General features: G+C 35.5%; 2 protein-coding genes across 3 annotated transcripts in view; both read left to right on the forward strand.

Moving 5' to 3' along the window:
- Window positions 1-3,229: 3,229 nt before the first annotated feature.
- Window positions 3,230-3,691, forward strand: LOC136026828 (uncharacterized). The gene has a single exon (XM_065703530.1). The coding sequence runs from the start codon at window positions 3,230-3,232 to the stop codon at window positions 3,689-3,691; it is 462 nt and encodes a 153-aa protein (XP_065559602.1).
- An 11,832-nt stretch (window positions 3,692-15,523) lies between these two features.
- The window catches only part of LOC136026942 (uncharacterized), a 103,174-nt gene continuing 90,743 nt past the window's right edge, over window positions 15,524-27,954 (forward strand). For both annotated transcript variants that reach the window (XM_065703801.1, XM_065703802.1), the window contains exons 1-2: window positions 15,524-15,647; window positions 21,437-21,648. In XM_065703801.1, the coding sequence (XP_065559873.1) occupies window positions 15,596-15,647; window positions 21,437-21,648 (264 nt within the window). In that variant the 5' untranslated portion in view covers window positions 15,524-15,595. The remainder of the gene's footprint in view (window positions 15,648-21,436; window positions 21,649-27,954) is intronic.

Genomic DNA, 27,954 nt, shown 5'->3' on the forward strand with positions numbered 1-27,954 from the left:
GATGTTTAATGGCTCATTTAAAAACTATTGTTCAAATCTACATGCTTCTTATAAATTTTATCATCTGTAAGCGTCATATGACAATAAAAATAGAACTGTTGATGTCATTCATCCACTTTTTTTTATTTTATATGAATTTGTTTTTTGGAGGGGAGGGGGTTAAGCTGGGTAACCCCCTCTGGATAAGGCCCTTTGAGAAGTTAAACTTTCATAGCTGCATTTTGGCTAAAAAATTACAATAATAATCACTCTTATTTCGGTGAATTGAAATTTTATCTGTAACTTCCACTAGTGATCAATTTATGAAGCTCTCGATAGTCTATCACCGACTAGGAAATCAATAAATTTTAGAATACAATTTTATTTCTCTAAGAAACTCAAGCAAACTGAAACCCCTGAAACGTGACGTACAATCAGATCGTTAAGATTCTGCATTATTTTTTGGTATTCATTAAATCAGTATCTTTCAGTTTGCACCGAGTAACTATATATTATTAGCCTATGGTTATTGGTATATATAAAAGTAAGTTTTTTTTTCTTTTCTTTTCGAGTTTCATATATTTTACTATTAACATGTGTCAGCTAAAATGTCTCAACGGTTTACGTTTGCTAAACTGGAAACACCTCTAAAAACCTAATAAATAGATAATTTTCGGATACTACGAAGTAAGAGTTTTGATTTTATAGTATAATAGTCCGAAAAGGAATCTTGCGCCAATCACAGCATGATGTTTTGTCCTTCGCTGTTCTTATAGACTATGTCTGGTTTTTGGCCGTTAAGACAAATTTAACCCTCCCCCCTTATGTTTATGTGTCTGGTAGAGTACTTATCTCTTAGTGTTTCATAAATGCTTATACAGCGAAGTAAGGAAACCATAGGCTATACATAAATATAACCAGCACTTTTTGCAAAAACTTTCATCGATAATTTTTCAAGATTTAATCCTAAAGTCAAAACAACATTATTTTCGTTTACTCAGCATTTTCCGTCGATGTTTTGTATGGAATTGCTGATTTTCAAGAGGAAATTAAGAGAGAATACAAAATAATGAGAAGACTCTTCATGAATCAGTCGCATCTGGAATGAACCTGATTAAGCATTTGAATCGATTTTGCCCTAGCCTACAGCCTAAACATAACTACAGGAAAATGCTTTTATAACACAAACTTTCATTTAACATATTAGTTACATATTAGTCCCAGTTACTGGGACTGCAGTTCTACCATGTTCTTCTTTAGTTAGTTGGCTTGGTCTGTGTTTCGGCCCAACACTTTCCGCTACCTGTTCATCCCTAGTGAATCAAGCCGTGAAAAACCTACGCGTCGCTTACGGAAAAATATCCCCAAACAAAAGCCGTTACAACCGCAACGGTTTGTGCATGATTTATAACGCTTATTGCGCCCCTGTGCTTTTGTTTTTATCAGGCATGGCTCATCTGTTTCGTAAGAAAGATCGACATACTCTACGTACGGCTTATTTCAGATATTGCAAATTCCTCCTCCGGCTTCCTAGATGGCACCGAAACAAAAAAATAATTGCTCGATTTGGTTTAGTAGATGTGCCTTCTCGGATTCGGTCTTCCAGTGATGATTTATGTAAAAAGACTGTCAACTTTATTCACGTTTATGACCCTCTGCAGCCTTTTTTCCATATTGATACTGGTTGATTAATCCATATTGTCTTTTGTTAGTTTGAATTTTGTATTTCTTCGCTGTTTATCGTATTTGTTTTTGTTTATTTATTTATAATACTCCGTACTTTGTGTTTTTTATACTTTACGGGTAATAAAGTTCATTCATTCATTCATTCATATGTGTAAAGTTCCTATTAATCAGAATTTCATGTTTCCTTCCATTATCATAATGGGCGTTAAATGATATTTAAATAATATATTTATCCTACTGTTCTTATTCTTTTCGCAACCCAGTGGCTATTTTTTTTCTTTTGCAACTTTTGGCTGATTCAAAGGATAATCTTTTGCCTGTGCTAAATGGTTAAAACAAAATTTTGGTAATTGTATGATAAACGCCCTGCTGCTCAAGTTGTTCCTTCGTTGACGCATTATAGAACCGGTTTTTTTCGTTAGATTATTTCAGCTTAGCATGAGACAAGACAAAAAGAAGTGACAGAATAGATGGAAAATGTATAATTTGGACTATATATTTGCATATTAAGGGTGGGGGTGGGGTAAAATATTTGGACAGTGTACAATTAGAAAACCCCTCTTACTATATAATATGTAGAATAATCGTACCTAACACATCAGGCATGCAGACCCGCTATAATTTAACCCCTCCCCCTCCCCTAATGTGAAAATATATAACCCAAATTTGTTTCTAAATTTTACATTTTTATCATACTTTGGTATATTTCATTAAGATTGAGTTTCAGAGAAACATAATAAAAAAACATTAGGTAGGGCGCATATCATACAAGTACCCAAATTCTTATAATGTCGCGAAGAATAGACACTAACAAATATTCTTTTACTGGAACATTGATTTTATAAGAAAAATTGCCGCATAATGAGATAGCTCCGTTCAGACACGCAGATCCATCCCTACTTGCAATTAAGCTTTCTATCATTTGTTATTGCCACAAACTGGTATGAAACATATTCTGATCCCTTTTTACAACAGCGATTGCAGGCTAAGCTGTTAGAAAAGACGGTAGTTATTAAGAACTGTCAAAAGTCTTTTTTGTTTCTGATTGCAACCTTTTTATCCTCGTAATTCTTTCACATCGCTTTTGATCGTGACCTTTGAAAAGAGTTCCTAATTCTGTTTTCATTTGCAGTCTTTTCATTCCTTGTTATGATATCAGGATATAAAAAAACGGGAATTCTTTATGAAAATCAAAGTGAATTACTTTTATAGGTCAGAAATCACCAACGATCTCTGTTTGAACATAAACTGGGAAGACATTTCTAAACCTATATTGTATTTTGGCCATTGAAAATCTTTTGCATAGATCAAAGAAATTATTTTTTTCAAATGCTTGCTTCTATGGTGTCAGGGCTGTTAGTTGTTGCGATTAGTTTTAATTTTTTTTTTTTAGTGACATTTGAAAGTAGTTATTTCTTATTATTAATAACAAAAATCTTTCCGAAAACGAAGATTTTAAAGGAAAGGAAAGGGCCATATTAAACTTAAGTCGAGCAGAAATTAAGTCCTGGACCGCTGTACCACTTTCCTCAGAAGTCAACGAAGAATCCAACAGGCTGGCATCATGCCAGGAAGGTCCACCGTGGAGAAAATATTCACAATGCGGCAGCTGATAGAAAAGACTCGAGAATTTCATCAAAAAGCATATGTTGCCTTTGTGGGTTTCAAGGCTACTTTTGATTCTGTCGATCGGCCATCATTCTGGCTCATACTGAAAACAACGGAACTACCAGCGAAGTACTGCAACCTTTTCGAGTGGCTCCACGAAGGGACTGAGAGCTGCGTGCAAGTCAATGGCAGACGCAGCTCATCTTTTGAAATCAATACTGGAGTCATTCATGGCTGTGCTGCTGCTCCAGAGCTATGTAATTGTGTCATCGACTACATTATGACTCGGACCATAAATCACCTCCAGTTTGGGTTGTGTTACGGCGATAGAGTACTTTCAGACGCTGACTATGCCGATGACCTTACTCTTGTCTCTGATTCCGTCGAAGCAAACAGAAGCCCTACAGATCCTTGCTGATGAAGCCCTAAAGATAGGGCTGTCGATTAATTGGCAGAAGACAAAAGTGATGTTTGTTGAACCCCGTAACTCACCGCGTCCCCCGCCAGTCCTAATGGTCGGTGACAAACTAGCTGAGATTGTTGAGGAATTTACATACCTTGGCTCTATCCTCTCAAATGACGGATCAATCCTCAAAGATCTAATGCACCGAATTGCCAAAGCCCCAGCAGTAGTGGGAAGACTAAGTGCCCTTTGGAAGAAACCATCTATCAACCGTAGGACCAAGATCCACATATACAATGCTTTGATGGGGTCCGTGCTTCTTTACGGAGCCGAAACCTGGCCAGCCACTCAGTCTGTGCTTAGCACCGTAAATATAGCCCAAACAAAACATCTTCGCCGCATTGAAGGACTAAGCTGGCATGATTTTGTTAGCAACGCGAACCTCCTGGTTCAGCGGTACAGCGCCGAACCAGTAGTACAGCGGTCTTGGCGTTAACTGCTCAAACACCCTTCTCAGTCCAACTCGCCCAACGAACACTACGCTGGTACGGACATCTCCTTCGCATGCCCCCCGACACTCCCGCACGAACGATTTTTGACTTTGATCCCGTGCTGCACGGCGGGAAACGCCCAAGAGGTCGTCCCCCAGCCAGATGGAAGGACACGACAGGTGCCTTCTTAGCCATGGCAAATATTCAGGAGGACGTCCACATCCTTGAAATAGAACGGTCTAAATGGGGGCACCATGTAGCATCACTGTCGACGCTAGAAACATTTCGGCAGGAGCATTAAGTCAAGTAAGTCAAGAGCAGAAATAAATTTCTATAATAGTTGAAACTCGAAATGACCAGAAATTACAATTAAAGAAGAATAGATGAAACCTAAAATAAGTTTTAAATATTAAATAAACACAAATAGCAAACACACATACAACAGGTACTAATATAAATAAACAGATAAATCTTAAAACGAATAAAACTTTAACTGAATATTCAAATCAAGCCTAAAACATACAAAAATCAATACAAACAAGAGTTGTACAAAATCACCCTTTCCCCTCTCCTAACTATAAAATTCTAAGGCCTGCTGCGTCTTTTGGTTTTTACTGAAAACTTTATGTGTCTTGGATAGTTCTTGGAAAGAGCTACTAGAATTAAACTGAATATTTGATATATTTTTTTTACATTCTGTTGTAAGTTTAATTTTATTTTACAAGTTGTAAGTACAAAAGAAAATGTTTGTAATATAATTCATGTTCAGTGAAGTGCTAGTGACGTGGTAGGCTTAAGACTTTTACAGTTAGGGAGAAGGGGGCTGTTGCTAAATTCTTATTCGTAGTAATTTCTGTTCCTTTTTAAGGTCGTTAAGATCTCTATCAGTATTAAAGGATGCATCTATAAGATCAGGAGGGTTGGGGTGGTTGCCCTTTGTTCCTTTTTCAGTAACCCTTTCAACATGCCCTTAAAATTTCAAATTAATATCCTTAGCCAATCCTTAGATATTGCTATTGATTCCTTTTGACAACCCTCCTGCATATTGTGTGCTTTGGTTTTGTTTGACATCCCCCAACATTTTCTAAGAGTTTCCATTAACCATTAACCAACCTTGTATATAAACTTTGGACAGCTTATTTATTTATTTAATTGACAACCGGTCAACAAAAACTTAAAAAGAACAAAGCATAAGATGGAATAAAAGAAACGACCATGACAAATTATAGCCTAGTGCGAGACAAATAACCAATAAAATCAAATAAGAAAGCCAGAATATAAATAAAACAAGCAAAAAAGAAGACCAAGAACCAAACAAAGCAAAATTAGGGACAAAATAAAAACAAAATCAAATGAAGCAAAAGAAAATCCACGCATACACTATCATATATTCTTATGTAAATAAACCAAAAAAACTGCAATTAAAACACGCATTAAACACAATCACCTAATTATTTTAATTTAACACTTATTCAAATATTTGAATACTTATCATAATCACAGCTTTATTACTTGCACCCACTCATTTTGCCGATGTTCAGTTTTGCGATAATGTTTTGCAATTCGTCTACCAACTAAGATTTTTAGCAACAGTTTGTGAGTTGCCATACCATAGAGGTGGGATATTTAGCAAATCGGAACAACAGGGATCTTATTTTATGCTGATAAGCTTTTTTAGCAGTTCTCAAAATTGAGTAGTGTACAGTTTTTGAGGAAGTGCCGTGTTATTATAGTGCCGTGGCTAGCTAGAAGCATCCTGTTGAGGCGAAGTTTGCATGAAACAATAGAAGCCTAAGCTGCTGAAATTGGGCGTTTAAGATGATCAAGGAGAGTTATGTGTATGTGTGCAGATGGAGGAGCCTACGGGGAGGCCAAAATAAATGAGGTGGTCAACAGGTTGGGCAGATCTATTCCCAAGAGCTACACATGGAACCATTGTCCTATAGCTACACCGGGAACATTTTTAACCATTTTCCAAATAAAAAGAACAATCTTAGATTTAGCAGAGTTGAAGTGTGATCCAATTCTTTGGTATTCAGCTAGAAGAATTCCAAGAATTTCTGGAGAGAAATTTTCTCAACACCTCGCTCTTTACGCTAAAGTTTGAATCTTGTCCCAGTTCTTTAATAATGACTTCTGAAGCATAAGGGCCGTTTAATTAGAACAATAAGACATTTTTTTTTAAATGCTAAGAATATTTTAACGTAAAGAGGGAGGTACCGACGAAGGGGCAAACCCCCTCATATACGTAATAATTTCTGTTTGTTTTAAGTTTTAATGTTGCTCCTTACTTTCAGTTTAGTAAACTTATTCTTTTTATTTAATCAAACAGTTCGTGGTAACGAACTGTAGTAAGGAGCGACCTGGCTCAATAGTAACCAAAACTCTAAAACATGGATTTTTTATATCAATAGCTACATCAAAAGAATCGCATTTTTATGCTGGTTTTAAATGTATAAGTTTCATCAAGTTTAGTCTTACCCATCAAAAGTTACGAGCCTAAGAAAATTTGCCTTATTTTAGAAAATAGGGGGAAACACCCCCTAAAAGTCATATAATCTTAACGAAAATCACACCTTCAGATTCAGCGTATCAGAGAAACCTATTGTAGAAGCTTCAAGCTGCTATCTACAAAAATGTGGAATTTTGTATTTTTTTGCCAGAAGGCAGATCACCGATGCATGTTTATTTATTTGTTTGTTTGTTTGTTTTTCCCAGGGGTGATCGTATCGACCCAGTAGTCCTAGAATGTTACGAGAGGGCTCACTATAACAGAAATGAAAAGTTCTAGTGCCCTTTTTAAGTGTCCTAATACCTCGCTCTTTACGCTAAAGTATTTTTAGTAATTTCAACTATTTATTCTACGGCTTTTGTGATTCAGAGGTACTGACGTGGGGGTGAACCCCTCACATATGTAATAAAAACATGAGAATACAAAAGTTCGTTACGTAAGCTAATTTATAAGTTACGTATATCTTTTGATAATAAAAACATTCGTAAAAAATTAAAAGTTCTAGTTGCCTTTTTAGTAACAAAAAAATCGGAGGGCAACTAGTTGCCCTCAGTTGCCCAAAGTTTTTTTTTAACTGAAAGTAAGGAGCGACATTAAAACTTAAAATGAACAGAAATTACTTCGTATATGAAAGGGGCTGCTTCCTCATCAAGGCCCCGCTATTTACGCTTAAGTTCTTTACTGTTTTCAAACAGTTCGTGGTAACGAACTGTAGTAAGGAGCGACCCGGCTCAATAGTAACCAAAACTCTAAGAAATTGAATTTTGATATCAATAGCTACATCAAAAGAATCGAATTTTCATGCTGATTTTAAATATATAAGTTTCATCAAGTTTAGTTTTACCCATCAAAAGTTACAAGCCTGAGAAAATTTGCCTTATTAAGGAAAATAGGGGGAAACACCCCTTAAAAGTCGTAGAATCTTAACGAAAATGACACTATCAGATTCAGCGTATCAGAGAACCCTACTGTAGAAGTTTCAAGCTCCTATCTACAAAAATGTGGAATTTTGTATTTTTTGCCAGAAGACAAATCACGGGTGCGTGTTTATTTGTTTGTTTGTTTTTTTTTTTTTCTTTTCCCCAGGGGTCGTCGTATCGACCAAGTGGTCCTAGAATGTCGCAAGAGAGCTCATTCTAACGGAAATGAAAAGTTCTAGTGCCCTTTTTAAGTGACCAAAAAAATTGGAGGGCATCTAGGCCCCCTCCCACGCTCATTTGTTTCCCAAAGTCAACGAATCAAAATTTTGAGATAGCCATTTTGTTCAACATAGTCGAAAACCATAATAACTATGTCTTTGGGGATAACTTACTCCCCCACAATCCCTGGGGGAGGGGCTGCAAGTTACAAACTTTGACCAGTGTTTACATATAGTAATGGTTATTGGGAAGTGTACAGACGTTTTCAGGGGGATTTTATTTTGTTTGGGGGTGGGGCTGAGGGGAGGAGGCTATGTTGGAGGATCTTTCCTTGGAGGAATCTTTCATTGGGGAAGAAAAATTCAATGAAAAGGGCGCAGGATTTTCTAGCATTACTAAAAGAAAACAATGAAAAATAAATATGAAAACGTTTTTTTCAAATGAAAGGAAGGGGTAGCATTGAAACTTAAAAAGAACAGAGGTTATTACTTATATGAGGGGTTCTAAAAATACTTTAGCATAAATAGCGAGGTATTTAGGAGGAGATAAATACCTCGCTCTTTATGCTAAAGTATTTTGAGTAATTTCAACTATTTATTCTACGGCCTTTCTGATTCAGGGGTCATTCTTAAAGAATTGGGACAAAACTTACGATTTAGTGTAAAGAGCGAGGTATTAACGAGGGTAAAAACCCCCTCGTATACATAATAAAAATATAAGATTATGAAAGTTTGTTACGTAAGTTAATTCTTAAGTTACGTATATTTTTTACTAATAAAAACATTCGTTAAAAATTAAAAGTTCTAGTTGCATTCTTAAGTAACCGAAAAATTGGAGGGGAACTAGACCTCCTTCTCCACCCCTTATTTCTCAAAATCGTCTGATCGAAACTAAGAGAAAGCCATTTAGCCAAAAAAAAGAATTAATATACAAATTTCATTTTAATAATTTATGTGAGGAGAGCCAAAACCAAACATGCATTAATTCAAAAACGTTCAGAAATTAAATAAAAAAAAACTAATTTTTTTAGCTGAAAGTAAGGAGCGACATTAAAACTTAAAACGAACAGAAATTACTCCGTATATGAAATGGGTTGTCCCCTCCGCAATCCCTCGCTCTTTACGCTAAAGCTTTTAATTGTTTTAAAAAGTAGAATTGTGGTAAAGAGTCAAACTTTAGCGTAAAGAGCGAGGGATTGCGGAGGGGACAACCCATTTCATATACGGAGTAATTTCTGTTCGTTTTAAGTTTTAATGTCGCTCCTTACTTTCAGCTAAAAAAATTAGTTTTTTTTTATTTAATAAAAAGAAGAGTTGAGAGGAAGAGTCAAACTTTAACGTAAAGAGCGGGGCGTTGATGAGGAAGCAGCCCCTTTCGCATACGAAATAATTTCTGTTTGTTTTAAGTTTTAATGTCGCTCCTTACTTTAAGTTAAAAAAACTTGTTTTTTTATATTTAATACATACATTAAAGTGGTTAGTGTCATGTATGAGAACAACATCGCTACGGTTAAGATATTAAATGAGGTTAGTTGCTGGTTTTGAACTATTTCAAAACCAGAAAATTTGCCTTATTTTTTAAAATAGGGGGAAACACCCCCTAAATGTCATAGAATCTTAACAGAAATCACACCATCGCATTTGGTGTATCAGAGAACCCAACGGTAGAAATTTCAAGCTCCTATCTACAAAAATGTGAAACTTCGTATTTTTTGCCAGAAGACCGATCACGGGTGCGCGTTTATTTGTTTTTTGTTTGTTTTTCTTTTCTTTTCCCCAGGGGTGACCGTAACGACCTAGAGGTCCTAGAATTTCAAAAGAGGGCTGATTCTAACAGAAATTAAAAGTTATAGTGCCCTTTTTAAGGGACGAAAAAAATTTAAGGGCAACTAGGCCCCCTCCCACCCTCATTTTTTCCCAAAGTCAACGGATCAAAACTTTGAGATAACAATTTTGTTGAGCATAGTAAAAAAACATAACAGGTATTTTTTGGGGGACGACTTACCCCCCCCCCCCCACACACACACAGTCCCCGGGAGAGGGGCTGCAAGTTATAAACTTTGACCAGTGTTTACATACAGTAATGGTTATTTGGAAGTGTACAGAAATTTTCAGGGTGATTTTTTCGGTTTGGGGGTTGAGGGGAAGGAGCTACGTGAACGGGTCTTTCCTTAGAGGAATTTGTCATGGGGGAAAACGAATTCCATGAAGGGGGTACAGGATTTTGTGGCATTATTTAAAAAAATGAAAAAATAAAAATGAAAAAATTTTTTCAACTGGAAGTAAGGAGCAGCATTAAAACTTAAAAAGAACAGAAATTATTACGCATATGAGGGGCTCATCTCCTCCTAAATACCTCGCTCTTTACGCTAAAGTACTTTTAGTAATTTCAACTATTTATTCTACGACTTTTGTGATTTTGAGATCATTCTTACAGAATTAGGACAACATTTATGCTTTAATGTAAAGAGCGAGGTATGAACAAGGGGGCAAACCCCCTTTGTTATAAGAATACACAGATATAGAAGTTCTTTACGTACATTAATTCGTAAGTTATGTATATTTTTTAATAACAAGGACGTTCGTAAAAAATTAAAAGTTTTAGTTGCCCCTTTAAGTATTCAAAAAATGGAGGGCAACTAGGCCTCCTCCCCCATCCCTTTTTTCTCAAAATCGTCCGATCAAAACTAAGAGAACGATATGTAGCCGAAAAAAAAAGATATGCAAATTTTGTTTTAATTATTCATGTGCAGTGAGCCAAAATCAAAACATGCATTAATTTAAAAACGTTCAGAAATTACATAAAAATAAAGTTTTTTTTAACTGCAAGTAAGGAGCGACATTAAAACTTTAAACGAAAAGATATTATTCCGTATATGAAAGGGGTTATCCCCTCCTCAACTTCCTCCTCTTTACGCTAAAGACTCTTTGTCACAGTTCTACTTTTAAAACAATAAAAAGCTTTAGCGTAAAGAGAGGGACGTTGTGGAGGGGACAACCCCTTTCATATGCGGAATCATTTCTGTTCGTCTTAAGTTTTAATGTCGCTTCTTACTTGCAGTTCAAAAAACTAGTTTTTATTTATTTAACACCAATTAAAATAGAGTTAACTGGCGGTAGTAGCTCTTCTGAGAGCTTGAAGAAAAAGTCAGCACGTAACATTCTCCAGTCCCTTATCTACAACTAAATATTGGATGATAGTGCGTAGGGCTCTTTAAAAATTCAAATTTAATGAAATTTCAAAAAGAACTCCAAAATTTCAAAAATTTATAATTTTTTGAAATTCATAGAAAAAATCGTACGTGCTTCTTTGCAATATTTATTTTTAGTTTCCTAGACAAAAGAAGCTAGACAAAACACAGGAATACCAGTTAGGGGCATAGGGTCTGAAGAGGTTAATTGCCCCTCTAAATCTGCCCTTAGATATTGAAAAATATTTTTTACTTGTATTTTCATTAAGAAATATCTTTTTTGGTGTTTTTATAAAACGAAAAGACAATTAAATTGTCCCCTTGATTCCGAATTTTTTTTGTTCACCCCCAAAAAATCGAGAACTGATGCATCTGGAAGGATCACGAAGTAAAAAACTATTAGGAAAGTACATTAAAATGAAATAGCTTAAAATTTTGTTTTATATGAATAGACTAAGCCTTTGGACTTCCCTAGAAATTTATTGTCCCAAGTTTGGAGCACCAGTTGATTCAATCACTCCACCAATTAACTGAGAAGATATCTTAGGAACAATATAACCTCTTTGTGCCATGGGCTATTAGTGCAGTCGCAATTTTCAAGTTAAAACTTTGTAAATTAGGGATAATTTTACTTTGGAAGCTATTTTCTAGTCCTCCTTTGTGTTTAATGAAAAGATGATTTGGAGCTATGAAATGTAGCATCAAAATTGTTGGAATTTCAAATGTACCAAACTAAAGGGGAGCTAAACTTTACAGAGCATTACGGAGCCAAACTTCACAGACGATTAGGCATCAAATGTAAATTTAATCTGAAACATATTTTCAAGTAGAAAGAGATAAACCATCTTCACTAGCTTGTAAACATAGCCGGCCGAAAATACGGTTCAAGCTCGAAACGTAAAGACCGGCCTTCGGAGGTAGGCCCTACGGTAAACGTGGTTCAATTCCGCTTTCAATAGAAATATTGAGATGGCTAGGAAATATTCTGCGGTAAAAGATGACATATTGCCAAAGATCGCCCTTACCAGCTAACCATCTAGGGCTAAGCAATCAGGTAGTCCCCGAATGAGGTGGAATATTGCCGTAAGGATATATTTTTGGATTATCGGAACTTTTTGCGGGGTTTGCAGACAGAGGCTTTGATTAGATTGGGCTGGAGGAGGATTGTGCGTAGCTGTGTTGTCCTTAGACGGCTTGGTGCTCCAGTGAATTTTTAGTAGTAATAGTACTATGGATTTCAAGCGGAAAAAGTTCTTTAATTTCCGTTTAATAGGAATTTTAATGATGACTAATACATCAAAAGAATTGGCTTTTTATGATAAATCCAAATAAATAAACTCATTAAGTTTAATATTAATCATGGAAAGCTACGAGCTTGAGGAAATTAGCCTGATATTTAAAAATTTTAAATATTTTAATGAAATTCTTGCTAGCAGATTCAGTATGTTAGAGAGCCCTATTGCGGAGGTTTCTGGCTCCTATCTACAAAAATATTTAATTTTGCCCTTTTTTACAAGAAAAAAGATCACGAATGCAAGTTAATTTGTTTGTTTGGTTTGTTCGTCTTATTTTTTTTTAGGCGTTACCTTATCAACCCAAAGATACCAGAAGATCGGAAGAGGGCTCACGCAAACTGAAATTAAAAGCTTTAGTGTCCTTTTAAAATGACAAGAAGATTGGAGGGCAACTAGCTCCCCTAACATGCCCCTTTTTCCACTAAATTTTGAGATAGCCATTTTGTTCAGTATAACTGAAATGTCCAATTTCTATACTTTTTGATGACATAACCTCCAGCCACCCCTGGTTGAAGGGCTGTAAGTTTCTGAGCTTCCGCATGGTTCACATGTGGTATTTTTTATTGGGAAGCGTATGAAACTTTTCTGGGAGGAAATATCCATGAAGAGGGGGAAGGAGATTTCCCGGTCAGATTTGAGAAAAATCACAAATGAAACTAAAACAATTTTTTAAATGAAAGTAAGGAGTAGCATCAGAAAAAATTATTCCATATGTGAGGGGGTTACCCCTCCTAAATCCCTCACTCTTTAAATAGAAGTTGGAATTTTTCGTTCCAATGTTTAAAAACGACATCTGAAACTCAAGGGTCATTGTTATTGGAATAAGAATCTTTTTTAAAGCACAGAAGAAACTTTCTATTTAAAGAGGAGGCAACCCTTCTGACATGCAGAAACTTTTAAGTTTTGTTTTTTCACTTTAAAAACTTTTTTAGAGACGAAAAGCGAAAGAAAACAGTTGAAAATTTAACACTACGTTTGAAATAAAATAATATAAAAAGGGAAAAAATACGAGAATTTGAAAGGCAAAAGCTATTAAACGAATCAGCAATGTTTAGAACATGAAACACTTATAAAACACAAAACGTTCATATTGTTACTTGTGATTAAAATTTTGTGTACTAATTTTTTCATGTTTTAAGTTTAAACGAAAAATACAAAAAATCATTGTTTACAGTAAATTACCAGCAATCCTTTAGAAGTTAGGAGTCTAAGGCAGTGGTGGGCAAATGTATTAGTCGAAGAGCCAGTTATGAATATTAAAACAATTATATTTAAAAAAAAACGAGAGGCAGACCTGCTTTTACACATTATGTAACTTTTATTACACTGGATAATTAGTACACTAAAAAAAATTTCATGCTTAATAAATATTTATTAATGCGGACAATGTGCTTGCATCTCTTCAGAAAGTTTGAGAAAGTCAGGTTTGGGTGTAGTTGTTTTTTTTTATGGCATGATTCTAAGTTTTCAGATGACTTCTCAAATTACTCTTGATAATGATCTCATATATATATGTAGACCCAAAAAGGGAAAGAGCAGCAAACGCGAGCTTTTTCAGCAGATCCTAAGAGTCAGCAATACTATTTTAAACGATGAATATGATGTCATTCAAAGACACAGCCAATATAGACACCAGTTGCACGGAGTCATATCTTGCCCATAGAAGGATTTCAACACACATAGGCGTTAACTTCCGGCGCTCCCACAGCCAATCAGCGCGGAAAGATCTCGGCTCACCGTCGATGTCACGACGATAGCTATGTGTTGCTTCTAAAAATGTTTGCGCAACTGGTGTCTAGGTTCAAAAGAAACATAGGCTGTGTTCAAAGGAGACCACTTGCATTGTGAACTAAGATCCCATTTTTTGTTCTTTAATATTTCCAATTCAACACAAAGATGTTTGAATTTAGAGTGCTATATCTCCTTGTTTTTTAAATCCAGCAATTCTATTTCAAAGGTACCAATGCCGATTTTAAAAGGAGAAAATTTCAACTGGGTTATCATAATATTAAGAGGATTTTTGACAGATGCTAAAGTTGCTCTGCTGTTTTTAAATTCCTTAAACCTGTTTAGAAATGCTTCCCTCCTGTTAAAAATTATTGTTTTAAAATGGCGTTTATCAAGAGAGGAATTATTTTCTTGGCGATTGTTAGCGCCTTTGGCCCGTTTTTTAGAATAAATATTCTTTTTTGTAAATTTTCCTTCATTTATCTTTAATTGCAATATTTAAAGCCTGGGCTAAGCTGTTATTACGAGACGTGCGGAAACAATCTGCTAATTAATTTACGGCTAAAAATGCAGATGATCAATGATTCATCCTGATAAAGGTTTACATTGACTTATAGGCTTCAAAGGGACCTAGGTAATTTATATTTGATTTTAAACCTGTCATTCATAGCCGGATGCTCGGAGTTTTGTGCCTACCTCGGAGGATATAAATACAAAAAATGAAAATACCCAGAATAGTTTTCCACTAGCGTGAGGGATTTGAGAGTATATTTAATTCCTTTATAGTCATCCAGTACAACCAGTTTCTTTTTTCATCTGCTATGTCTTGATTTATGACCATACTTCGTTTCTGAAATAAAAGAGTTATACAAAACAGAGAAAAACATCTAGAAAACTTCAAGCATACATTTTGTAAGGAATTACAAAACATTATAGTCCATCCCAGAAGATGAAGCAATATAACATGCATGAATGATATGTTTTTCCTTGATTTTAATCAGATCTTAATTTCATTCAGAATAAATAAAACATATCCAACGCAGTAGTAGCATTGGGAATTTAACACCTTGCATTTATTTCATTTACTTTTTAATCGCTCAAAAACAGACAAAAGGGCCAAGTATGCATTTGCCTTCCTAGATGGATTTCCCCCTCGATTCTGAGCAAAGATTTTTTCGGTAATTCTTCGAAAAAGAAAAAATATGTTAAAAACACATTCTTCCCCCATCCCTTCACCCCTTGCCTTCACCCCTAAATTTACTGACTTGATGCCTCTGAAGATAACCAGTTTTTTTTCAGCTGATAAATTTTGTTTGTTGGTATTTTCATATCTGTAATAAAAGAGTTTTGTAGAACAGAGAGAAAGATTAAGAAAGCAGTAGGTATACATTCTATAAGAAAAGGATGGTATGAGTGCAAACTTATCTGCGCGTACTAAGAGATGAAATGGTTTCCTTCGGAACAAGAAATCTTCCTTACTTAGTCAGTGAGCAACAGGAAAAGGTTTGATACTGATAAGGGATTTGGAAAAAGCTCTGATATGTGAAGAAAAATTGCGAGATTGATGAAAGACAAAATGGGTCATTCCTTTTTACTTTCTATTTTGTTTTTAGAAGGTAAGATTGAGAAGCATGTTAGTTGACTATATATGAGGATATTGTCAATCAGTTCGTGGTAACGAACTGTAGGTAGGTCTAAGGAGCGACGTCTCTCAATAGTAACTGAAACCCTATAAAAACGAAATTTGATATTAAGAGATATATCAAAGGAATTGGGTTATTGTGATGATTTCAAATATATAAGATTCTTTCAGTTTAGTGTTAACCATCAGAACGTACGAGCCTGAGAAAATATGTCTGCTAATCAAAAAAGGTGTAAAACAACTCCTAAGAGTAAACAAATTTTTAATGAAGATCCAACTATTAGATTTAGCGTATCTGAGAACCCTACTGCAGAAGTTTCAAGCTCCCATCTGCAAGAATCTGGAATTTAGTATTTTTTGCCTGAAGAAAATAATCACGGATGTCTGTTTATTTTTTTTTTATTACAGCCCCTGGGGATAGGTTTTTAAGTTAGATAATTTACCCATTGCTTACGTATAGTATTTGTAAATTGGGAAGTATATAGACATTTTTCGGGGGGGATTTTGTCCATGGGATGGGTTCCCTTGAGGATAAATTTCCATGTGGAGGGAAACTTACGAGGGTCAAAATTTCAAGGGAAGATTTTACAGTGGGTGGATTTGACAGAATTCTTACACGTATTTCCAGTTATTCGTCTTAATTTTTATTTGCCTACTCAATTTTGAATGTGGAGATATTCCGGGGGAATTGTCCTGGAAAAATTGTCAGCGTGTTTGTATTCCCTGGAAATATCTTTACAGAAACGGATTTCCGGAGTAATCAGAGAAACGATTAGAACTTAGCCTGTTTTTAAATGAAAGTATGCCAAGAAGACTTTTCAGGCTGAATCTTCAACAAGAAATTTTACGGAGGGGGGGGGCTCAGCGAGGATGGACTTATTCGAAAGGAATTTTACAGGGGAATGTATTTTATGTGGAAGCATATTTCCAAGGAGGTGTTCCCCGAGAGGAGAGGGATTTTTCATGGAGGTTGAACCAGATTTACCGGAATTATTTGAAAAAACAAACAAAAGCAAACAAGTTTTTTCAACACAAAGTAACGAGCGACATTAAGATTCAAAGCAAGCAAAAGTTGTTCTGTATATCAAAGGGATGTCCTTTCTCGTGTTTGACAAACACGATCGTGTTTGACTGTGTATCCCATTTCTTAAAAGAACAACTCCTGAAGCAAAAGGACTGTTGAATTAGAACAGGAAACCTTTAGAATTACTGAAAACTTTATCGTGAAGAGTAATGTATCGAGGATGGGAGCCGTCCCTTCCATGGAACATATAAGAACGCTCTTGTATCTATCATTGTCCGTCTCGCCAAACTTTTATGAAACAAATCAAATTCACATATGTACAAAGAGGATGGAATCTGGCTTTTCCATTAGGTAATTGTATAAATTCTAATGACCTTCTGTAAATTTAAGTCAAACCGACCATATAGTACAAAAAACCTGCTCTGAGACGACTGAATTTTCCTAATAGAGCTGTTGTCTGGAGCATAAAATTTATGCTAGGGGTATAATATGAACTAGGCAAGTAGTACTTGTATGTGTAGCTTAGTTGTATATGTAGGTACATTAGGAGTAGACCTTAGGCCTTAGTTCCTCCATGGAAAGGTGTGGCACATAGGTGTCGCTAGACATACCAGAGCGGAACAGCAGCCGTGACGTCCTACCATTGTGGCTTTAATGACACCTCAGCACTCCGCAAATCTCGGTCGTACTGTCGTCGGAGGGTGTGTTTCGGTATATTCCAAAATTTTATTTTGGTGGTTCCTTTCGCAGTCTGAAATCGAGTCTGGGGTGTGCAGGGGTCGTTATCAGGGAGGTTGAAGTATCCGAGGCTATTGTTGACGTTCCAGTTGCAGTTAGTTTTCCCCAGAGAAGGGAGGGGGTTATTAGGATTAGACCTTTCCACAAATTCCAAGGGTCTTTCAAAGTGTTTGTCAGGAAAAAAGAAGAGTTTGTTGTGTATTAAATATGAAAATGTGCAAATTTATATTAGGGAGGATGTCTACATATAATAAAACTATTACAGAGAAAAGGTTGTTCCGAAAGTAACAATAAACGGCGCATAGAGTTGGGTAAGTTCCAGCGGAATGTTTCTTATGTGGTGTAATATTATTAACTCCTCTTCAAAATGTATGTGGAGATCAAAACGAAACGTACATTAGAAGTAAAATTTGGAACATAAAAATGGAACATGGAATTTGCTATAAAATCGACTTTGAGCGAGTACAGCTTAAAAGAGAATTCAGAAAATCAACTGCCCATATTACAAAGGCTGCAATACCAAATGTATAGCATACTTGCTTAGTAGGTATTGAACGTACTAAACAAAGTGCACATATTGCGCACTAAAGGGTAGAATATTGAATTGAAAACTCGAGGCCCGGGCTTTGTCCAGTGTTGGTTCACGCTCCACGATCCTGAAGCACCAATTTTTTCTCGACAATATTTTCTTGGCCGATTTTATTGACAACTTCGTGAAAAGTTGTTTTTAGACAGGAAGTGATTATTCCGCTTGGTAATATGTGGCAAATAACTTGTATAACGGTTGCGTGTTTATTTATTTGTTTTTATTTCCGAGGGATGAACATATATCCAAGTAATATTTGTAGATTATCGCGGAAGGGCTCATTCCAACAGAAAAAAAATATAATTTCTAGCGCCGTCTTAACTAATAAAGGTGAATGCACCATAGGAAAACGCTAATTTCTGCCGTTTTGTGCTGCAATTGAGATTTTATATCCAAACATGGGCGAAATTCTGTTCAATGAAAATCCTGAGTTTGCTTATCGGTTTATAATTAGTGACAAAATATGACAAGAATTGCAAGTCTTAGGTTTCTCAAGGCCAAATGCCCATTTCTTTCATTTGGTGCCGCAAAAGATAAATTTTTGCCCGAACTATTACAGAAAATTGTTGCCCAATGGGCTTTGATAGCCAATCAACCCGGAACTGTCGAAAAGATATATAAAAGTTGTGCGAATTTGAAAGATCTCACTGCAACTTGGTGCCGTATTCTTCCCCAATTTGCTGTACATGCCATACAAAATGAAAAGTTGTAATGCGGAACATGATTGTATACAGTATTACTAACAGCTATATAGTAGTGCATTATCCCACACCACTATTTGGGGAGATTGAAAGGTCCTTTTTGGAGGAAAAGGGTACCTAAACCATCAAAAGTGAATTCTTAGGGTGAATTTTTCAACTTCAATTACTGCATTTAATATTAACGCTAAGGGGAGAATGAATTTCCTATTATTTAATAAATATTTTAGCGTGGAGTAAAAATTATATTTGCAAAAGATAGGCAATAAATAAGGTAATATAATAAGGAGATTTTAAACACCGGTGTATGTGGTCGAAATATCCAGAGTTTTTGTATCTATTCTCAATGGCTGATAAAAGGATTTATCTCATTTTGAACTTTTATTTGTTTAACTGTGAATTGCAGAAGAAAATTCTTTGAAATTGTGCAGTGTATCTAATAGCTGACCTAAGGAAAAAGTAAAATAAAGATTGAAGTAGAAAAAATAGAATAAGGAAAACGGACAAGTAGAAGTAGAAAACGAAAAAGTAGAATAAAGAACACAGAAAACGTAGAAAACAATACAAGAACGTGAAATGATAAATTAATGGTTGTATATAGTAATCAGTTTGCAAAAATCATGGTATATCAAAGAGAGGTTCAGCATACCTCTCCCTCTCGCTTTTGTTCAGCAAGTCTAGTCCAATAACACTGTCTATCTGGGAAAAGTCCTCAAAACACTCAATCCCTATAGAATTGAAATAAAAGATAATTTACCCTCAATTATCGCCCCAAAGTGGTGAACAACGAAAGATTACTCATGGCAAGTATTCCCCATAGGTCAGGATTAAGCTTTGAACTTTCATATAGCTTGTCAGAAAAAGTAACCTCAAGGGATACTTTCTGTTTTGACGCAATGTAGATATTACCGATCCTTCAGTAACAAGACTGTTGCTGTGTTGTTAGAGTGATTAAGTTGATGGTTAGACTGCCGCAAATGTCTATTTGTGTAGAAAAAGGATTATATAGGGCGGGGTACCTATGATTACTTAGTAATACAAAATTTTTCCTGATAAGATGGATGTATACAGAATCGACCAATGTATCCATTAACGAAATTCATTTAAAAATAAAACAATAAAATACAACTAATGATAGCGAACAAAGTGACAGGAATTTAAGATTGCTTGTTGCAGTCAACCCTCTGCACTAACACAAAGAGAAAATTTAAAGAAAAGCATTAAAAGAAAAAAGTTAGGAAAGTACCTAAAAATGAAGTTCATATACCCAGGAGATAAAAAACTGAAAATGGAAAAATTTGCAGCTATATGGGATAGAACCAACTTTTGATGTTATCATATTCCAAAAGGCAATAAGTACAAAAGAGGCTTCGTTTTTAAGTTGTTTTTCTTACATTCTTTATTTTTGATGGTAGGGATGGGAATATAGTCTGGTTGAAAGTACCCGTTTGTTTTCCTCACAGCACTATTAGTACTATCGTATTATTTTTAAGCAATCGAGCTTCATTTCTTTTGAATTTAATGCCTGAGGCACATCACAGTCACACATATTGTCAAAGAAGCCAAGACCTATGAATGACCTGCCTTTTTCGTTGATTTTAACGTTGCAATTGTACTACAAAGGATGTACATAACAATTACAGGAAGTTGCCTTGAAAAGAATATATCAAAGTTAACCTGCTCAACAATCACTGATTACTAACGTTACGTGTTTATGGATTGTCCAATTTGTTACACAAATAAGTAAACTGGTATTCCAAGCTCCAACCCTTTTAAAGTTCTTCCTTGAATCTTCACTCTAATTAGCCATTCATGCAAAACACGCTTGCAGGTTGAACTGTCTGCAAATTATCCAATTACGTAGGTGATGCAGTATCGGCACTGCTATTACACATTTTTTTATTTTTGTCCTCAAGTTTGATTTTAGTTTGTCTCAAGCAAAAGGCATACAACCTAAGTAAAATTGACGACTTAATGTTTGAAAAATCCTTCTTTAAAATTCTAAAACTTTTAAACACTTTCTCTGAATACAGATTGTCTGCTTCAAAACTTATTTCATCTTTGATTTTCTTTTTTGCAATGTTTTACGGATAATTTTCTGAAAAGAAGAGTTTCTTATTGCTCTTTTTTATAGAGTTATATTTATTTTCAAAATACACGGTATTCCAGCTATTATTCAAGTTTCCATTACTACATTCTCTATATTCCATTTTTATAGTTGCCATCTCTAATCTTTATTTTTATATAGGGGGAGGGTCTACGAAGAAAATTCAAAGAGTGCTGGAAGTATAAAAGATTTTATACTTTTGTGCTAAAAAGTAAAATGTTTCTTTCAAACGATACATAATATTGAGCTGATTGTAGTGTTTTAGTGCGAGTGGATATCTAGTACACTCCTTATCCTATTGGTGCTTATATAATTTCAGAATTTTTTGTTTCAGAAATAATTTTTCGTCTTTTGGTTTCTTACTCAAAGGAAACTGAAAGAAGACCTCCAATGAAAACTCAATAAACTGAAAGGGAAGGAAAGGAAACTGATACACTTTATCCAGAGGAAACTTTTACTTTTTTGTGTCCCTCTCAATCATCTCGATATTTCAGCCAATCCTTAATTTGTTGTTGGTGATGATAACAGTTTACATATACTACTGGTTATGATGGTTAAACATTAAAATGACTAGAATGGTAAAAACTAACTTTGAATTAATCATTTTTAGGCATCGGTTGTGTTCATATTACCTATTTCCATGTTCCCGATCAGGCAATTAGAGGAGACAACTTGACCTTGGTTTGCGAATTTGACCTTGGACAGAATAAACTTTACAGTGTTACATGGACTAAGGGAACTCATGATTTTTATACCTTCAAATATTTACCATCTGGTCAGCCTACAAAAGGAGTTTTTCATTTACCAGGAATAAACGTTGATGTAAGAAACTTTTAATTGTTTATTTTTTTTTATTGAAATGTGTTATCCACCAAGTGAATTGTCTTGCTCTTTTAACAATAATAAAATAAGTTATAATTATAGCAATAAAACATGGCATTTTATTAATAACCTACTTCCAATAGATAAAAGCTTACTGTTTAGGTGGCTAAAGTACTACTGATCGATCTGAAGTTCTAAGAATGGATAGCCACAGAGTTTCAAATACAGAACTGCATTGACACTCACAGGGATCTGATCATTAGATACATTCGCATGATCAAACAGTTCGTGGTAGCGAACTGTAGTAAGGAGCGACCCGGCTCAATAGTAACCAAAACTCTAGAAAATGGAATTTTGATACCAATAGCTACATCAAAAGAATTGCATTTTAATGCTGATTTTAAATATATAAGTTTAAATTACACCCTAAGATTCAGCGTATCAGAAAACCCTACTGTAGAAGTTTTAAGCTCTTATCTACAAAAATATGGAATTTTGTATTTTTTGCCAGACGGCAGATCACGGATGCGTGTTTATTTGTTTTTTTGTTGTTTTTGTCTTCTTTCCCAGGAGTGATCGTATCGACCCATTTGTCCTTGAATGTTGCATGAGGGCTCATTCTAACGGAAATGAAAAGTTCTAGTGCCCTTTTTAAGTGACCAAAAAATTGGAGGGCACCTGGGCCCCCTCCCACGCTAATTATTTTTCCAGAGCCAACGGATCAAAATTCTGAGATAGCCATTTTATTCAGCGTAGTCGAAAAACCTTATAACTATGTCTTTGGGGACGACTTACTCCCCCACAGTCCCCGTGGGAGGGGCTACAAGTTACAAATTTTGACCAGTGCTTACATATAGTAATGGTTATTGGGAAATGCACAGGCGTTTCCAAGAGAATTTTTTGGTTGGGGGAGGGGTTGAGAAGAGGGGGATATGCTAGGGGAGCTGTCCATCGAAGAACTTGTCATTTGAAAAGAAAATTTCCATAAAGGGAGTGCAGGATTTACTAGCATTATTTAAGAAAAACAATGAAAAAATAAATATGAAAAGTTTTTTTTTCAGCTGGAAGTAAGGAGCAGCATTAAAACTTAAAACGAACAGAAATTATTACCCATATGAGGGGCTCACCTCCTCTTAATACCTCGTTCTTTACGCTAAAGTATTTTTAGTAATGTCAACTATTTATTCTACGGCTCTTGTGATTCAGGGGTCATTCTTAATGAATTGGGAAAACATTTAAGATTTAGTGTAAAGAGAGAGGTACTGACGAGGGGGCGAACCCTCTCATATATGTAATAAAAACATGAGAATAAAAAGTTCTTTACGTAAGCTAATTTATAAGTTACGTATATCTTTTACTAATAAAAAGATTCGTAAAAAATTAAAAGTTCTAGTTGCCTTTTTAATTAACCAAAAAATTGGAGGGCAACTAGGCTTCCTCTCCCGCTCTTTTTTCTCAAAATCATTCGATCAAAATTATGAGAAAGCCATTTAGCCAAAAAAAAAAAATGCAAATTTCGTTTTAATTATTCCTCTGCGGAGAGCCAAAATCAAACATGTATTGATTCAAAAACGTTAAGAAATTAAATAAAAAAACAAGTGTTTTCAACTGAAAGTAAGGAGCGACATTAAAACTTAAAACGAACAGTAATTACTTCGTATATGAAAGGGGCTGCCTCCTCATCAACGCCCCGCTCTTTACGCTAAAGTTTTTTTTACTGTTTTAAAAAGAAGATTTGAGAGAAAGAGTCAAACTTTAGCGTAAAGAGCGGGGCGTTGATGAGGAAGCAGCCCCTTTCATATACGAAGTAATTTCTGTTCGTTTTAAGTTTTAATGTCGCTCCTTACTTTCAGTTGAAAAAACTTGTTTTTTATTTAATCTAAGACAAAGATCATGAAACAAAATCCAAACGGACAAACGGACAAAAGTCCGTTTTTTTTAGTAACAGTTCTGGCTCTTGATGATTTACAGGCTAAATTATTTAGCAAGTGTTTTTGTATCTTTTTTTTCTCTTTTTAAGTGTTTGATCAATATTTGATATTTTTGATTGTAAGCGTTATCATTTGTCTTTTCTTTATATTTATATTGTAGCCTACTCCTCATTTTTTGAGGGAAATAAAGAAAATAAATAAATAAATAAAAGAGTCCCCATCAAGAAGTTGAAACCTAACGCATGAAAATCACAAAGTTCGTTTCCTGAAAGAAAATTTCCTCCATAGTCCCCATCTTTCCTTCATCGATGAAACTCAGATGAACTAGATGATCAGGTGGATTCTAAGATAGAGTATTAATAAAATGGACGTCCCTAATTTTCAATGCGAATAAGTAAAATTAAAAACACAGTTTTTTTCAAATGAAACTAAAGAACGACATCAAAATCTAAAAACAACAGAAATTTTTTCGCAATTGAGGGGCGCTGCCAGCTCATATGCCCCATATGCCCCACCACCAAAATTTATTATGATAAAATCATTTAATTGCTTAAGAATACTTCAAACTCCAACTGAATGGCTCTTACATTTGAAAAATTGGTTTTAGAGAATTCGGACAATAAGTCATACTTTACCGTAAAATCAGGTTTTTTAAAATCAGGTTTGATGAGGAAGAAGTCCCTCATATATGGAGTTGTTTCTTTTTTTGCAAGTTTTAATCATTTTTGTTCACCTTTGTTCGCTTTAATAGCTTACCATGCTTACCCATTTAATAGCTTACCCATGGTTGCTCTTAATGCAAAGAAGGCTGCCCCTTTCCCAATAAAATCTGACTCTTAAAATTTAAATTTAACTTTCGCATAGTAATGCTTCGGGAAACAGAGCCCATTTAGCAAGATTTCATTAGCGAGAAGACTAAGTCATTAAGGCTAGGAATAAGTGAAGATGAAAAGGTGACGTTGGGTAACGAAAAGATTGATCAAGTGGACAGCTTCACTTACCTTGGTGGTATTATTAGTAAAGACGGTGGGAGCAGCGAAGATGTTAAAAGTAGAATAGCCAAGGCTCAGGGTGTTTTTTCACAGTTAAAAAAAGTTTGGAAGAATAGGAAGATAAGTCTGCAAACCATGATTAGAATATTGAAAGCTGCAGTGATGAAAGTGGTCGAAAATGGTTCTAAAGCATGGGTGCTACAAAACGTGAATGAAGATTTGCTAGATATTTTCCAGAGAAATTACCTACGGATTGTTTTGGATAACCAGCTGACTAACCGTATTTCAAACAATAAACCGTACGAAAAGTGTGGTTCAATACCGCTCTCTATGGCTATTATGAGAGAAAGTTGAGATGGCTAGGGCATGTCCTGTGGATGAAGCATGACAGATTGCCAAAGATTGTTCTTTTTGCCCAGCCACCTAGGGCCGAATGGAACCAGGTCATCCACGGTCAGGGTAAGAGGATGTCATAAAGAAAGATTTAAAGGAGATCGGAACTTCCTGGGAGTATGTAAAGAGAAATGCTTTGAATAGATTAGGGTGCAGGAGGAGCGTGTGTAGCTGTGTTGGACTCAGGCGGCTTGGTGCTGCGGAGAGTTGTTGTTAGTAGTAGTAGTAGCAGCAGTAGTAGTAGTAGTAGTAGTAGTAGTAATAGCAGTAATAGTAGTTTATTTACTGCATTTTTTTTTCGATTAGACCTTTAACTTTTGACTCGGCCCGTCTTTTGTCATTATGAAAAACATAATGCTGAATCTTTTTTCTTTAACAGAGATTGATGCAGTATCAGCGTTATCGTCCTTAGAAACTCCGATGTAATCATTTATATCTATTTCATTGCTTGGAGGTTTTATAAAAGGTTGAACGTCATTGTCGCTTTTCTTCTAACTACAGCCTCTTATTTATGTTGTGGCGTCACCATTGAATCGGTATGACCAACCCGGGCAAAATTCAAATTTTTCTGTAAGGTTGTGACCTATTTAGATCGTTTTTGTTGGCAGGAATATCAATGTGCAAGTTCTAAGAAAAAAATATGTAGCCGGTTTCAATGCCAGACCCCTGCAGGGCTACGCGGCAGGCTTGTAAATGTTGATTCTCGTTGTCACTTGTCTTCTAACCACAGACATTGTAAACCTCTTCTTGATGTCACCATAGGTTTGATACAACCACCCTGGGAAAAATATAAATTCTTCCTTAAAGTTGTAATATTTTTAGATTACAGAAATGTTATAAATGTCAATATCCCTGTTTAAAAAAAAAACAAAAAAAAACGATATAGTCAATTTCGACACCGAGCCACAGTACTCGACACACGGCAGGTTTATATGGATTGATTCTTTTTGTAAATTTATTATAAATAAGGATCCTTTATATAACACTATTTATTACGAACTATAATAATCCTTTATGTAAACTACCACTGCAACACAGATTTGGGTACTATGGGCTGTGGTTCGCCTTTTACTAGGTTGCAGTAACTGGTACAACCATAATTTACTACAATAAAAACTTTTCAAAAGATACTTGTGGAGTATTATTTTGTCGAAAGATAAGTGAATATTGCATCATCATACATTCAATATCGTTCTTTAATATAACTATCTAAAATTGTATCCTTGAAGGCCTTCATGGCATAGTGGATAGCGTGTTGGTATTCTTCTACGAAGGTCGGAGGTTCATTTCCTGCCCCAGACAGTTTTTACACATTTGTCAAGTCAAAGTCTATACAAAACCTCTATTATACTTATCCCATATTATCCTATACTTATCCCATTTTAATTAACTATACCTATCCCTTATGTATCTTAAAGTTAAAGTTTAAAAAAGAAACTTATTTTTGCTACCTCCTAGCTATAATAATGAAGAAACTATGAATGAACCAAATGAAATCAGGTAGCAAAATCAAAAAGAAATGGTACTGCAATTGGCACCATAGAGAAGCAGTTTTTCGAAAGTTAATTTAATTATAAAATTTCAGTTAATATAGGCTAGGGGTCGTTCTTTCTTATAATTAAATAAAAAATCAAGTTTTTCTAAGTGTAAGTAAGGAGCGACATTAAAACTTAAAACGAACAGAAATAACTCCGTATATTAAAAGGGCTTTTCTTCCTCAACGCCCCGCTCTTTACGCTAAAGTTTGACTCTTTCTCTTAACTCTACTTTTTAAAATAGTAAAAACTTTAGCGTAAAGAGCGGGACGTTGAGGAGGAAAAGCCCTTTTCATATAAGGAGTAATTTCTGTTCGTTTTAAGTTAAAATGTCACTCCTTACTTTAACCCTTTCATGCCTGTGGTCACCATACGGATACCGCTCGCCTCCTATTTTTTTTCTCTCGACTCGACAAAGTCACAATCGTGATTTCTTTTCCACTAGATAGCGCTTGCTTGACTCTGTCGCGTTTGAATTTATTGTCCCTCAAGGCTTTACCTGAGCGGTCGAGCGAGCGTCCAAGTTTAGACAAAACATAAAATGTCGAAAAAGAGGAAAGGTGCAGATTTCGACCTCGATGACCTGGACGTTTCTGGTAAGTTCAGAGCCTGATTATGATCTTATTTTGTAGCTAAGAATGCGTTCTTTCGAATGAGATATCACTAGTCTAATTCTGAGCTGTAGTTTAGCCGCAAACAAGGTTGCTAACGATCGGTTACCAAATGGTCACGTCAGGCATTCAGTGCCAAACCATACCTAGGCAGATTTGTGCAGCAAACGAGGCAGCAAGTCCTTTTTATGATCGGGAATAGGCACATTTTCTTTCTGTTCCTCATTTTTACTGAAACAAGGGTAAAAAAACTATTTTGTGGGATGCCTCAGGCAAGTGTTGAGGCCAATGGCCTATTTTATTGCAATATACTATTATTATTGTTATTATTAAGTGATGCACTTACCTTGAATTTCTTTTCAGCTGATCCAAGCACGAGCTCTGACTCCATGAGAGGTCATGGTCCCAAGCCCTTGGAAGAGAGACTGATCAAGGAAAGAAGTAGAAGAGTTACCAAGAAAATGACTGCAGAAGAAGCAGCAAGGCTTTTATTCATACCTGATTGTGATTCAGATATAGATATCTCTTCCGACGACGACGACCCAAACTGGGCACCAGACAATCCAGATCAAGAATTTCAGCCTTTACGTTCTCTCAACTGTTATGGCAATGAAGACGGAAGAGATGAAGAGGATATCGACCACACAGACGACATCCCCTTAGCAATGCTTGGCAGGTTCGAGTTAGACAATGGCGATGACACGGATCAATTCGATTTGCCTCTCCCGGGCTTGAATGATACAACAGCGTCAAACAGTTCTTCAAGCACATCATCAGCACCACTGTCAGCTTCTTCTGCAATACAGTCAGCAACAGTTACTGCACCTGCGGAACCCTTTGTCCT

The sequence above is a fragment of the Artemia franciscana genome, chromosome 5, assembly GCF_032884065.1.
Source record: "Artemia franciscana chromosome 5, ASM3288406v1, whole genome shotgun sequence".
Lineage (NCBI taxonomy): Eukaryota > Metazoa > Arthropoda > Branchiopoda > Anostraca > Artemiidae > Artemia > Artemia franciscana.